The sequence below is a fragment of the Pagrus pagrus genome (assembly GCF_965226575.1).
Source record: "Pagrus pagrus genome assembly, chromosome: 13".
NCBI lineage: Eukaryota > Metazoa > Chordata > Actinopteri > Spariformes > Sparidae > Pagrus > Pagrus pagrus.
In genome coordinates, this window is record NC_140197.1 from 28,551,999 (window position 1) to 28,567,470 (window position 15,472).

Genomic DNA, 15,472 nt, shown 5'->3' on the forward strand with positions numbered 1-15,472 from the left:
AAATTCAGCATACATACAGTAGTCTACTCTATGAGCAGCATTACTTGCACTTTATCTAATAGGTCGTTGGATATTTTTCTTTATTTTTCTTTCTTTCTTATCTGTTCACACTCTTTTAATATGTTTTATGGATCTCACTTTATGACTGAGTGGTTCCCTCATCTGTGTTTGGGTGAGCATGCAGAGATAAATTACCATTCAGTTACGTTAATATGGCAATAAAGTATTGAATCTTGAATCTAAGAGTACAGTAGCCGACTGTGTCGAGCAAATTCAATTCAGGGGTGAATAAGGCATAACAGAAGGAATACACTGAATTAATCATTGATTATTGATTAATTTTGCAAAGACAATGAAACAATAATAATAATATATTGTTTCGATTCTGAACAGCAGACGCTACAAAACAGCACATCTTTATTTATATTGAAATGGAAAACGGAAATGCTTAATTTAAAATATCTAGTTTCAGCACAAAGAAAGAGCTTTGTGCATCAATGTCATTTCTTAGTTTTAGCAATAAGGTTTTGCTTGCAGACATCTCTAATTGGTTGTATTTATTTTGAAAATCCTTACAGGAAGTGAGAGGATAGTATTGTCTAGTTTGACACTTGTGATGTTTCACAGCTTGATCTTCACAGCAGAGGACTGATACTGAAGCAGCTTTTTAGTTTGACCAATGCAAGATATCACTGTTCTCATCACATTATTTATGACACTTCTCATTAAATGTTAATATTAATAATTATCATGATAATTACAGTGTTAATGTTGCGTTGCAGTGTCTTACTGTGACCACCAGAAGGCAGTGAATAGTCATGTTAGTCTGCTACACCTGTGTAAAGATAAAACAGCACAAAACTGGGAACACGTCCTGTGAAAACCTTTTATAAAATGAATATCAAATACTGATCCAGTGTCTTTATGTCACAGATCATAAAAAGAACACAACACAGACAGACACTTAATGGATGCAAGCATTTATTCAAGGCGATGGCAGTGGCAGGGATTATACAAACTAAAAACATTTTAAAATTTCCGGCCATCCAAAACGTATAAAATACCGTGTCTGTTATTATAATTTGATATGTTCCACTTATCACACCTAAACATGAGTTTGATTACACTGAAACAGAACAGATTGTTGGCTGTATGACAAACCAGGTGACGTCCAAATGGACTCAACGGTGGACAAATCTGTATATAATAATTATAATTTCATTATAAATAATGCTTTTAATTTGATACATTTTCTTCAACAGATTCAAAACATGACACAAAGAATAAAGCGTTAAAAAAATCGTTCAGTAGCTTCACTATCTACAAAACTTAAAGGTGCATTTCATGTGCATATCTGCTTTATTTTTTAAACGAGACCATGAAGACATTTTGATTTTGTTGTTCTGATTTTGACAATAAATTGAACTGTATTGCTGGTGACGTTCATTAAACCCCGCCCCCTTAGTTACTGTTGCTATGTCGGTTTAACCTTCCCTTCTCACGCAGGACGCACACAGTTCACAGTGACGATGGCAGCAGATTAATGATCAAAATTCAAAGTAACTCTTTAAACAATGGCTCCTTAATCTAAAGTCAAGTGGAAGACAAGAGCCGAAATCTCATTTCTGTGTCCAGCTCACTTTTTTATAAATGTTCCAGCTCCTTCTGAACTGGGAATCTTGTAAACAGGGTCTTTAATAAGCTCAAAATGGTTATATTGTGTTAAAGACTCAAAACTCAGCACCACGAAACGGGTAACAAGAGTGTTCAAAGCACCGTTGTTCCGTTTAAGCGTCCTACGTGCCCACAGACAAAGCTGCTAATGTTAGCCTGATAGCATCCGGGACTGTCTTCCACATGGCAGAAAAACAACAAGCTAACATAGCATTAAATAAAAAAAACAGCGTTGGTGTTGTTTTGCAGTGTTGAGCTAGCCTTGTCAGTCAGAATTACAAGTGTGAGAACATTTTTTAAATCAGGCGAAATATTTTGTAGTAACGACTGTTTGGCTGCTAAGCTTGTTATCGTTTTCACTTTTATGAGGACTAATTGATGAATTTGGCTGCTGTGAAGTTATTTCAGGTGACGTTGGCTGCGGTTGCTTCAGTGTAAACATCCAGTAATAAAACAACAAGCAGGACGGAGCTGTTCACGTTAGTCTGATAGCGACATGGTGGAGAAACGCTAGACAGCTAGCTAATGGAGCATTAAATTAAGAAACAGCATTGCTGCTGAGCTTTAATGCTTATTAAGTTTTCAGTTTAGGATGAGGAGAAAAGTTATCTCCCTAACCCTTATTCCCAATTCTGAAAAAGAGCAGGATGGATGGCAAAAGACATACCAACTAGCTAATTTACTTAACCTGTAATCCCACAATCGAACTAGATTTACTGATCCGCATTACCAGCAAAGCTCAATCACTAAGCTAGTTAGCCACACATGCTAACATCTGAAGCTGAACACAGTATTATCTGCTCTCTACACTTCTGCTCCTTCTTTGCTTTTGTGAATGATATAAAAAGACACAAACTCCAAACCAAACTCTATGAATGAGTACTGGTCTTACCACAGCTCTAGTTACGGTTGCTAAGCTACGATTGCTCAATCGCTGTTCAGGGGGCGGGGTTTAAAAAACGGTCAACGGTCCAAAAATATTAAAACCAAGAAAATCACTTTTTTATTCATATAACGTTCTGATTCAACTAGCTTCCAGTGTGCATGGCCAATTTAATATATTTCTCCTCTTTAGAAATAATAAATTCATATTTACAAAACGACCTCTGAGGCCGACAAAATGTTTATTTTCACTCTCGACCAAAAAAAGTCAACATTTGGTCTTTTTAAGCAGTACAGGTAATAGCGTCGTATATGTTTTAAGGAATATTAATATGTGACGTATCGAGGAAAATATTACTTTTGAAAAATAAATAAATAAATAAAAACTTTTTTTTTGTCTCTGGCAGCCACACAACAAACATCATGATGGCTTCTCAAATCTAGATCTTGTGCTCAGGAGGGAAATCTAAACATTTGACTGTTGTTTTTTTCTCATGTAGTGCATATTGATAGACAGCTACACTGGCGTTGTCAGGCAGTATTAGTTTAGGGTTTAAGTAAGATACATGTCACATTCATTCTACTACAAATGTAATGAATACTACAGTATTTCTTTTAAATTCAGAGTAAGTTCACTGTGTGAGTATTAGGCTTAAGCTGGGAGTTAGATATTCAGTACTGAAGAGACACACACTGCAGTCCAGTTTGTTAAGTAGAAGATGTAGTAAAAGTCTTTTCCAGGTCTAGTCTCTAAGGACACGTTCACAACATTCAGAGGAGTAAAAAGAAAACCGACTGAACCCAAGCTGACGAACAGAAAGGAGGAAGGAGATGCTGACGTCTGTGCTTTCAAAACTCGTGTCTGTGGTACATGTCTGGGTCGTAGTATTTGGTGACGACCACTCTGTTGGCAAACTTGCGTCCGGTGAGAGCTTGCATGGCTTTCTGACAGTCTGCAGCAGAAACGTACTCCACAAAGATCTGCAGTGAGAAACAAGTGACAGGACCTCAGCTTCCTTACATGTGTTTAAAGCTAATGAAACGTTGCTGTTGATGTTGTCCGCTGCAGCTGCACTAGCCTCACCTTTCCACAGCCGGGGACTTCCACGCCGTCGACCGGTCGGGGGATCTCGATGGAGCGGACGCTGCCGTACTTGCAGCACTCCTCGCGGATGTCCTCCAGGATCTCCTCGTAGTCCTCGTCGTCCACCAGCTCCTCGGGCATCACCATGTTGAGAAGGCACAGCACCTCTGTGGGCATGCCGGAGTTCTGCAGCCTCTGAAGTCCAGGGACCTGCAGCGTCACCGGGGTCTCTATGATGGAGGTCTACAGGTGGAGGAAGAGTCGTATACATGAGGTTAGACTCTCATAAAGCTGCTGCCGCCTCCCTCCCTCCCTCCCTCCCTCTGCCTGTTTCTGTATCTTTGGCATTCCTGCGGTGGATAAACATGTTGGAAGTAATCTTTCCGGTGACCTTTCACTCCCTCCATCTGCCACTGTTGAGGATGGAGCCCAACAGTCTTTACATTGTAGCACACAGCAGATAACAATGTGTGGCTTCTGTACTGAAAGGCCTGTAAACAGCATTTTGGCAGGTTACAGCGGAGGTAAAGGTGCAAATACTAAAATTAATGTTGAGAGATGCAACGAGTGCTTTTCTGAGGATGTTTTTCTAAATCCTGCACGTGTTATTTTCTCAATTTGCTGGTGTTTTGTCTGTTTTTGCGTGTGTTTTCTTATGCTGCAGTGTGTCGAGCTGTGTTGGGCCACCATAATAAACAGATTTTAAATTCTGCTTTGTGGAAATGAATTTGCCACATGTCGAACTGCATGCTGCCATTCAGCATAGAGACAGTTGAGCCAAAACTGATACTTATATAGAAAAAAAATCACCCAAATTTAACGTGGAAAAGCCACTGCAATAAGTGGCTGGACTTGCGATAAGTCCCGGTGTGGCTGCATTTTATAAAGAAAGATTTTGTCAAGGAATCACAGAAAACTTGAATACAAGGGAGCCATTGTTAATGTGATTAGTGACAACTACTGTGATCTTTAAGAAAGGGAAAGGGTGAAAGGAGTCCTACTCACAGGATTGGCATTTTTAGCTCCCACACTCGCCCTTTGGACTATCAGCTTTTTGTCGCCTAGTTGCATCCCATTAAGGCCAGCAACTGCCTGACGAAGAGAACACAGACCTCAAAGTAACACAGCAAGGCAATCTAACGCTTCATACACTGAGGTAGATTCAAGGAGCTTCATAGAGAAGTCAAAACAACACAATACACGTAATCATTACCTGATCAGTGGCGCTGATGTCGACGTATTCACAAAAGGCGTAACCTTTAGACAGTGACGTGGCACTGTCCTTCACTAGATTGAACGCTTTGAGAGGCCCGAATGATGTCAAGAGCTCCTTTACCTGCAAAAAAAAGGTCAGACAACAAGAAATGAGATCGATAACTGATAGTGAACATACAGAAACCTACAGAGTGAATTCTACATGTCTATTTGAAAACCATTCACATCACAGTCTATTCATATGATTACTGGAAAAAAACAAAAATGTGTGCAGTCATTTCTACATTTTACAGATTTTGCTACACTTGTTCCAAAAAGAAAGAAACAAAGAAAGAAAGAAGAGACAGAAGTGCAGAAATGTTCCTGTCTTTGGAGGATTAAGGGGAGACGTGACAAGTAAATGACGTGGATCTGTGCTACATGTGGGAAACAGCAGAATAACTCTCAGTATAAGTATTATTGGGACGTTATCAAGTGAAAAATCTATTAAAAAAATCTATAATAACCTCAAATATAAAGTTGAAAGTACTTTATTGACAAACTGAGCAGTAAATGGTACAAAGATAACTTTAAAAAAGATTGGCTTTTATTGTATTTTGCCAGTAATAGTTGGATATAATGTTCTTACCGTTACATAAAACCTTTATAAATCCCCACCATTAACATCCCCATGTCTTACTGTCCTTTACCCAAAATCCCCGGGTCCTAAGCGCGCTCCAAAAGCATGATGGGAGAAAGAAAGCAGCCAGTAAGGGAGCCTGCTGGCTAGGAGTGTATCCGTGTGAGGACCAGAATGTCTTACTTGCCTTGTGTTACATGTTGGCATGGCAGCAGTAGATGAGTACTACTGAACAAATTATGAGCGCAGACTTAACGATCTTACAGGCCCCTAGCTGGGGACAAAGTGGGGGAACAAAAATGAAAGAGCTGTGAGTATCAACGCAGTGGAAGTGACTGCAAGTATTAATAAAAAAAATAAATAAGTCAGTGAATAAAAGACATCAGGCTACATGTGCTCTGTAAGCCAGTTAAAATGAGACAGAACGGACAGTTAGGATTAAATTCACCGTGAAACAGAACATTTTTCATCATCTGCTCACCTGAGAGCAAACATGGAGCTCTACTGTGAAGCTGTTTAGTCCTTCAGAGTGTTAAACTCAGTCGTGACGGCCTATTTATCAGCAAATACTGACTCTGACTTTTGATAACCTCAAAGAAAAAGTCCACTTATACTTTTAGTTAAGATTCAATTCCAATGTGCGACATATTTCTGGAGTTTTTAGTGACTTTTGAGTGTCCACTTTCCCTCAACCCAGGGCTCAACACTCCCCCACCACCAGCCAAATACTGCTAAAATATATAAAATATATAAATATGCAAGAGGTGGGTAGATGTGCTTCACTCAGCAGCCAAAAAATGTCATGTATTGATTGGCTGAACATTTACTAGCTATTTGGCCAGTGGACAAAAAAGTAACTTTTGCACCCTGCCTCAATGGCCTTTACCCATAATGCCTTTCTACAACCACCAGAAAACAGGCCTAAAGTTATTGGACTCAGTAGCTGCAAAGTAGTTAAATATAAACAACAATCTTGATACAGATACATACAAATAACTGCTTTAACTGCTACGTACACAGTAAATCAATTACAGCTTTTTTTGTCAATCGATTAATTGTTAGTGTCCCTAAAATGTAAGAATAGTGAAATCAGACTGCTTATTTTTTCAGTTAAGACTAAAGAGTTAAAGACTTAAGAGACCGTGTTTATTAACACATGAGAAATAAATTAAAAACAGTAAATCAATCTAATACATTTAATCTGCTCTTAACATCTGAGGCTAAAACAATTTCACTGTTCGTGGCATTTTTAAAAAGTCCAGAAAAACATCACCACTCAAACAGGTGGACTTTTTCTTTGACAATACTTCAAATACATACGATAGGACAAAGAAATAAATACAGTTTATCAGCCTGTTGTGTAAACATACTGGACTTTGCTTACCTTTCTTTAATCAGTACGCTTTACATGAGAAAGGCAGTTTACTTCAATAGCCAAGTCACAGAAAGCCTTCTTTTAATATTCATGTATGATTAATGACATGATCTCATTATTTTAAGTGTAGTTATGGCAAAACAGAGTAAGTTGTCCATTGCGAATACTTGAAAATATCAGATGCATAAATACAAGTCCTAGTTATGTTTTCCCTACATAGTGTTATTGTAAACTTATCCTTGATACCGCGGGGTCACGTCCTGCTTCTGGCTGTGATTCGACTTCTCCACAAAGACTTTTTTATTCTATTTTCTCTCTACCACAACACAGTTTTTGATTTTTCATGTCATAAAGAAATGTAAAACATATTTTGTGCATGTTTAAAGTGCGACAAAAACCTCAGAAAGTGAGAGAAAAATGAGGAAACATGAGTGCTCCTGTTGAGTCTGTGTTCAGTTTAATACCTGGTCGTCGTTAAGGTAGTTCGGAAGGCCTCCGATAAACAGTTTGTGGGGGGAATCGGGAACGACTGTGGAGACGACACCTGAACAAAACGACAGCCGAACAAAACATTTTCTGAATCATGTATTAAAACGTGTCATTACTCATCAGAGTCAGAAACAAACCTGGGACGTGGAACGCAGGCTGCTCTGAGATTCCAGGTAAAGGCCGATAGTCGTGAGGTCTTCTAATCTTCAGCGACTGACCCTGGAAAATGATCCCATCGAAGGCCATGGCCTGCGTCGTCTCATCGACAGACCGGAACTAAAACAAAGCAAAAGTCACAGTGACACAATGTAAACTTATAATAATGTGTGTATGCAGGTTGGCTTATGTACAACTGCTGATTTCAAAAAAGTCGGTAGCATTGCATTTCTAGCTTCTCCTCAGGTGTTTAGTGGTGGTGCTAACATAGGGGATTGTGACCTGTAATTTCCCCAGTAAACACACTGCCCTCTTCGGCTGTTGCGGTCCATCCTGACAGGCCAGCGGTTGTTCTACATGGGTTATATATCTACCCCTCCTCGAGCCACCACACAGCAGCAGAAGCAGCACACTCCTGTAGTGGCTATTGTTAGCACAAAGCACACAGCTAAAGCAGTAAGGCGTAACTGTTGCGCCAGGTAGCCTTTTCAGACTGAGGTGTGTTTGTGACGGCTATTTTGCCTGTGTCGTGGCATTTAAAAAAGTTGTTTTTTATGTATTTATTACAGCAGCTAAGAGAAATATATGATACACCATAACATTTACATACTTAAATTTACCTCGCTCTTGCTGGTTTCTACAATCTTAAATGTTTAACTTTAACAAATAGAAACAACAAACTGACTGGGAAAGTTGAGGCTGATTAGGTAAAACTTTAACTATATTGTCTTCGTGCTGCTCTCAATTGAGAACATGTTAAAATAAAAAAGGATTAGCAAATTATCACACTCTCTTTTATGTTTCACACAGTGTCCCAACTTTTTTGGAATCGGGGTTGTATCTGACAGTCAGACATGAAAGTGATATCAATCCTCTGATCTCCCTCTCTTCAAACGGAGAACGAGCTTTTATCCCACCATGTCTAACTTCCCCTTTAAAGCAACATTATGTAAATTTTTAACTTAAAATAACGAAGTCATGTTAATGACACAGTTTCTTGTAATAGGGTGAATGGTGTCTTTGTCTCAGCCGGTCCGCCCCCCTATCACTTGTTTCTGCACTATGTAGCTTCAGCGAGAGGGGAGTAGTGTTGTTGCTTTAAATAAAGACGTTGTGGGGGAAGCTGCAGGAATATATCAAATTACATTACAGCACAAACCTCTAGGAAAGCAAAGTTTTTATCCTGATTAATCTGCACAGCGAGTACAGGGTTGCTCGGGGCTTGTGAAAGTCCTGCGAGTCTCATCTGAGCGTTGAAAAACTCTGCCATGGATTCCTGTAGAGAAATAAAAGAAACAGCATGGTGGGAGACATGCAGCACGAACACATCAGAGTAAACAGGAAGTCAAAGAAGAGAGTAAATACAGACGTTACCTCAGTCACTCCAAAAGGAATATTTCCAACATAGAGGCGTCTGGCTTGTCTTGTCATCTGACTGCCAACTATGGGCACTTGTGTTGGTGCTGCAGCCACTCCAGTCGTGGTGGACGTCGCCAGCAGAGCTATTGTTGGTATCTGCCCGGCCGCTGAGGGAGAAAGTCACAGAAGAGACAAACTGTCACCTTCTGCAGCCTCCGCTCTATTATTTTATCAGGGAAAACTGCAGTGACTCATTTCTGGATGATTCATCTGATGTGAGAACTAATGTGAGTCCTGAAAGTAAAGTAATATTGAGAGAGCTTCTTAGGCTGTGTGAGTGAAATCTGATGGAAATTTCTGGTGAGCTAACTTTTTTCACGTCCGGGTAGAGCAGGAGTCTTGAACTCAAATTATCTTGCGCCCACTGCTGCTGTTTTGTCATCATGTAGGAGGGCCACGTGAGCGATTAAGTACTACAAGAAAGCACACTATTGTATACATACATACACCGATCAGCCACAACATTAAAACCACTGACAGGTGACGTGAATAACATTGATCATCTCATCACAATGCGATGCTCTGCTGGGAAACCTTGGGTGCTGGCATTCATGTGAATGCCACTTGACACGCACCACCCATCCAAACACTGTTGTGGACCAAGTACACCTCCTCATCACAACAACACTACCCGATGGCAGTGGCCCCCCAGCAGGACAATGTGCCCTGACACACCGCAAACACTGCTCAGGAACAGCTCGAGGAACACAATAAAGGGCCCAAGGTGTTGACCGGACCTCCAAATTCCCCAGATCCCAATCTCATCGAGCATCTGTAAGACATGCTGGAGCAGATCTGATCATGGAGGCCCCACCCCCAACATACAGGACCCAGAGGATCCACTATAAAACGCCCTGGTGCCAGACACCACAGGACACCCTCGGAGGTCTTGACAGGTCAGAGCTGTTTTGGCTGCACAAGGGGAACCTTCACAATATTAGGCAGGTGGTCATAATGTTATGCCTGATCACTGTATAGTGCAGCGGCAGGGCCAGCAGCAGAGTCACAGCACAGAGTAACAGGAGTCACGTTTAACTGACAAGACGATGGCGGAGGATTTGCCGGAAATGGTATTTTGAGACCGCTGGGGTAGAGGGTCTAGCTCTCACAGCTGATTTTACCCGGCAGTAGTCGCCAGCACTGTGGCAGTAGCTAGCTAGTTTTGCACCATTAAAAGTATGCTGCAATGGCTAATAGCAGTTCTTGTTTGCAGTGTACTCACAAATGACCTGACAAGTATCAACTTATTATTGTGATACTGAAGAAAACCTAAAAACAGGATGATTATCAGGCAAGTTCTGCAGTTATACGGAACGTCTTTTTCAATGATTTATAAACAGATTTTTTTGACATTTATATATGTGATGAACATGAAGATTATCATATCCTCAAAAACGGTGAGTCACACTGAATCTAAATATATATGTATCATGTCTGTGTGTTCTGATTCAGTCTGAGTGATGACTCGGTGAAAGAATGTAAATTTTGACCTGTTTTGGGTGCTGAGCGACAGCTTTGTTCAGGTCTGGATACAAGTTATAAAACATGAATGAACGCAAACTCTTGTACTTGCAGTTTTAAAGAGGTCATGAAGGCAGAACATGACGAAATACCTTGCATAGCTTTATATTGCATTGGTGTGATGTGTTCGAAGCCCGGAGGAGGCACATCCCAATATCTGCAGGTCCTTTTCTTCCTCGTTCTCCTCGGAGAGTGGCTGAAACCAGAAGATGACAAAATAAAAGCTCACAGAAGGAGAGACAAAACTTCTCTTTCAGGCAGTATTTTCACAATAAAAGCCTGCTGGTGTAGGTCTGTCCCTGTGTGCTGGTTCTGCAGCTGTACCCCACTGACCTGTGCTTCTTGTGGTCCCTGGAGGAGCTCCGGCGGTCCCGGCTCTTCCGGTCTCGGCTGCGGCTTCTCTTCTCTCGGCTGCGGCTCCCTCGGTCTTTGCTCCAGCTGCGATGTTTGTCGCCTCGGGCCGGAGATCCACTGCGACTCCTCTTTTTGTGTCTTTCCCTTTCTCTCTCTGTGAAACAAGCAACAACTGCTGTATTTCTACCAATACATACATCTCATTTATTATGAATAACTATAAATAATGCTGTACGTAGCAGAGCAGCAATGATAAACTGATTAATCAAACAACAGAGAAATAATCCTCAACTATTTTAATTGTTTAATTGTTGTAGTAAAAAAGAAAAAACTTTTTTAATCCCTCGTTCGGGTAACTCAGTTTGCCAATAATGCCAAACATGCACTGATTCCTGTTCCTCACTTGTGGAGTGGTTTAAAGTAACTAAGTAAATGTACTCAACTACTGCACACAAATAAGATTCTGAGTATTAAATGCATTAATTTCTGCTCCAACTACTTTTTTCACATTTAGAGCTGCAACGATTAATCGATTAGTTATCAACTATTAAATTAATCGCCAAACTATTTTCATATTAGATCAATCGTGTCCAAATTCTCTGATTCCAGCTCCTTAGATGTTCATACTTTCTAGTTTCTTTCCTCCTCTGTGACAGTTGTAACTGAATATCTTTGGGTTGTGGACAAAACATTTGAGGACTTCATCTTTGGGAGGAGGAAGGAAAGCAGAAAATATTCACATTTATGAAACTGGAATCAGAGAATTTTGACTTTTTTCTTGAAAAACAAAACAAAAACAAGAACAAATTATCCAAATATTTGGCAATTAATTGATTAAACATTGCAGCTCCACATATATCTGCTTCTTTTTCACAACTCCTGATATTATACCTGTTACAATAATTACTGTATCTCGATTGACAATATTTCACGGCACTAACTGCAGGTGATTACATTTTTCTTAAAACGATAATGGCCCTGAAGTGTCACCTCAGTGTGCACAGCCTCCTTTTTATATTAATTACATGCTCCGATACCCTCCAGTCCACTCCGAGCTGTGCATCATATTTCTTCTTCATGGTACAAATCTGACAGTTTAATGTGGCCTTTCTTCTCAGGCAGAACATGACAGAGGACCTTTTAACAAATCGATGGGAGGTTCTGTGCAGATCTGATCCACCTGGTAGCTCTACGTTGATTAAATGTCAAGTTTTAGGTGTTTCAGTGGAAGCTTCTTTTTTTCTTTTAATACCTCTGTTTTCTTACTTTCTTCTATTTTTGTGTCTGGTATCTGGAGCTGATCAGGCAAGAAGTCAAACATTTGTTGGTTCCAGCTTATTAAATGTGAGCATTCGCCTCGTTTCTCGAGTCTTTTGGGTTTTGGAGCGTTAATAGGACAAAAGAAGAAATCTAATCGTCACTTTGGATTCTGTGAAAAGCATTTTCACAGTTTTTTTCTACATTTTATAGACTGAAGATCAACAAATTCATATCAAGAACGAAATGTTTACGAATGAGGTAATGTTTTCAAGTTTTATTCACATTACGTTTAGTCATGTTCGCCGACTTCCTTCCTCCGACTCTCTCCCGGACGTTATAGTGACACGTGACCAGATAAAACGCACCGTTCTCTTGAACAAAAGTATCGTTTTCTCGGTTTAAACATTGTTGGAAACATTTGGGATAATGTAAGTACACAACTCAACAAAACATATAACAACAGTCAAGTTTATAGACATTTTAATGCAAAGATTTTACATTTTATATCTTTAATCATGAACGATAATGACAATGAGTTCCAGTTTTATATTTGTTGTTTATTGCTCATGAATTCATGATTTCTCAGATTTTATTGCATTTTATTTTGTTTTATTTCTTAAAGATTTGCTCGATGTTCACTTATATTATTTTGTACTGTATTTTGTGAAGCACCTTGTAACTCTGGCTTTGAAAGCACAACAGACATGAAGTTTATAATATTTATTATTATTATTATAACAATGTTAATTATTTTCTTTTAACTGTTACAAACACATTTATTGAGTTGAGTTTAACTAATTTACCTCAGATTTCATTGTTAAACCTTTAAGCTTTTTTTGTTGCTTTATTCTGACTAATACATCTCTTATTATGCATTTATTGTATTTATAACAGTTAACTACGCTGTTAGCAGTTAATGGAACAATATCTTAACAAGGTTAATAAATGCTTTATTATGCAACGACACAATAGATGAGTTAGTTCAACTTAATAGACGTGTCTGTAACGCTGTTATAAAGTTAACATTCTGTAAAGTGCTGTTTTATAATCTAATAATAATCATGTTTAAAATGCTTTATAAAAACCTTGTGTAATTAATGTTAATAAGCATTTTACACTGACTTTTAAGGGCCTTATTACCTATTGATTAACACTTACGAAAGGGACCTTCTGTGATTATTCTGATAGATACTGTTTGGTTGCAATATGAGTAATTGTAAATAGGAATGGTCATTTTTGCATTTTATCTTCTATATATAAACACATATAAATAAATTATGATGTGGTTTTTGTTTGGGTCTGTACCAAACAAGCATGTTCCATTATAAATGCTTTATTTATAATGATATGTCACTTTAATAAACAAATTATAGCACCTGCTGTGTGTTTATTGTAATCGGCCATATTGCATTTTCGATGTTTCGATTAATTGTTCAGCTCTAATGCTAAATTGCAATATTATGGAGCAGTTATTAATGTTTTGTTTAAACATTTTGAGTGAATTTTATTAATAGTGTGTTGCAATAACTCATAATGGATGCCGATTTGAAAAGTACATCAACACGAGTCAGAAAACGTCATATCAAGTCATTTCTACCTGTGCGTGTCTTCACAGGTGAGCACAACATTATAAAAGGTGTCAGATGTAAACGTAGTTTCGGATCTCGCCGTTTCGCGCAGGTAAGTTCGCCGTCCCCAGCCTGTACGGAGGGCTGAGCAGCGGCTGCACGGAGCCTGTAGGATGAGGATGAGCTAACCGGGCATCCTGACAATAAATACTAATTAAGCTAACGTGAAACGAGCTGAGTCATACTGTGGAAAAGTACTCGTTAAAGTTGTTGTCAGTATCCATTCATAAAATAATGTAGGCGCTAACGTTACGCACTATGTCAGCGGTGCGCTGCTAGCTTGAAGACCAAACTGGGGCACGGACAGCCGTTGACGCTCACCTTGTCGATTCTCGCTCAGCTGCTTCTCGAATTCCTCGAAATCCGACATTTTCTCGGTCGTGTCGCTGTCTGGAGGATAAAGCAGGTGTGTGTTGTCTGACGGGAGACGATGAAGCGAGCAGCCCGCTGACACAGTGCAGCAAAACCCACTGCAAGCTGCCCGCCGTCCGCACGCGCTTATATAGACACGGCTTCCGGTCACGGCCTTCAAAATAAAACAGGCCAAATGGGGCAGGTTTAAAACACAATGAACATACACTAAAGAATATAAGATTATGATCATACAAATATGAGCTTTCAGTAAATGCTAATTGGAAATAACTCTTGTTTTCATTGTCAATAAATCTGTCAAATATTTTCTGGAAGAATCATTAAATTTGGCTATTTAAATAAAAAGATAAATATATTTTCAATTTCAACTAACCGCTTATCAAAACAGTCGCAGATTAATTATCTGTTGATTCACTGATCTACTATTTAACTGATCGATGCACCTCTCATAAAAAACCCCATCCCAAATGAAATAAGAAACTCTTTTATTTTATTGTCAATAAATCTGCCAAATATTTTGTGGGTTAATTGCTAAGTCAATTTGTATATTTAAATAAAAATAATGCAAATAAAATTGACATTTTTTTATTTCAAATAATCAATTATCAAAATAATTGCAGAATAATTATCTGTTGATTCACTAATCTATAATCTAACTGATCGATGCATCTCTTATATATATAGTACAATTTAATAAAATATGTTTATGGAAAATAAAAAATAAAAATAAAAACAAATTTCAGTGAAAATTAAGGTTGACCATTTAGATTGTATGCTTTTATTATGGTAGGGTCAACTTCCGGTGACACTGTCTACTTGATTGACAGAATTTTCGAGCTTTAATTTCTTCAGACACACACACACACACACACACACTTTACTATCAGCAGGATTTGGTTGCAGCTATTATAAATGAATTAGGATCTAAGGTTTGAGGTTTTGAACGCAGCCTCAGTTCTTGCAAAGTTAGTTTCAAACTAGTGTTTTAATTAATCAGGTTAAAGCAATTACGCCTAAAAAATGTCCTTCTCTTGTGAAGAGCCATAGTTGCAGTTATTTCCCCCTCTTTGTGGTTGTTTTGCCGACAAATGTGATCATTTTTGCGCTTTTTATGGTCATTTTGCGTCTCTTGGTTGTTGTTTTGCTTTTCTTTGTGGTCATTTTGTGTTTTACTTTGGTTTCCAACATATTACTCTTTAAGTAAAAGAATTATTGTCTCTGCAAGCGTATTAAGAAAGATACCATATGAACAAAATGTAAAATACTGGAAAAAATGTCAAAATAATAAAGTGAATTAAATTATGTATAAATGCCTGCACGGTTCACAGGTCGTGACTCAGATAAAACTGATATAACGATTGTTTATGATGTGCAGTACATCAGAAATGTCGCCTCCGGGCAGCCAACAGGAACCCGTGTCCCTC

The 15,472-nt window shown here is 38.8% G+C and overlaps 1 protein-coding gene across 1 annotated transcript; it reads right to left on the reverse strand.

Annotated features, from left to right (window-relative positions):
* Positions 1 to 968: 968 nt before the first annotated feature.
* On the reverse strand, positions 969 to 14,166 carry LOC311268429 (splicing factor U2AF 65 kDa subunit-like). The gene is made up of 11 exons (XM_084372087.1): positions 13,998 to 14,166; positions 10,768 to 10,942; positions 10,527 to 10,630; positions 8,869 to 9,020; positions 8,654 to 8,770; positions 7,476 to 7,614; positions 7,314 to 7,393; positions 4,854 to 4,976; positions 4,646 to 4,732; positions 3,641 to 3,883; positions 969 to 3,537 (listed from the first exon to the last, which is right to left on the reverse strand). Exons 1-11 carry the CDS (start codon positions 14,044 to 14,046, stop codon positions 3,406 to 3,408), a joined length of 1,401 nt encoding a protein of 466 aa, XP_084228213.1. The 5' UTR covers positions 14,047 to 14,166; the 3' UTR covers positions 969 to 3,405.
* Positions 14,167 to 15,472: the final 1,306 nt, after the last annotated feature.

Excerpts from the sequence above, each read along its gene's own strand:
- LOC311268429 (XM_084372087.1), bottom strand. The coding sequence starts at position 14,046 with ATGTCGGATTTCGAGGAATTCGAGAAGCAGCTGAGCGAGAATCGACAA. Across the intron at positions 7,394-7,475 it reads GCCTGCGTTCCACGTCCCAG|GTGTCGTCTCCACAGTCGTT; the intron begins GTTTGTTTCTGA and ends CGTTTTGTTCAG. Across the intron at positions 3,884-4,645 it reads GAGCTAAAAATGCCAATCCT|ACCTCCATCATAGAGACCCC; the intron begins GTGAGTAGGACT and ends CTCCACCTGTAG.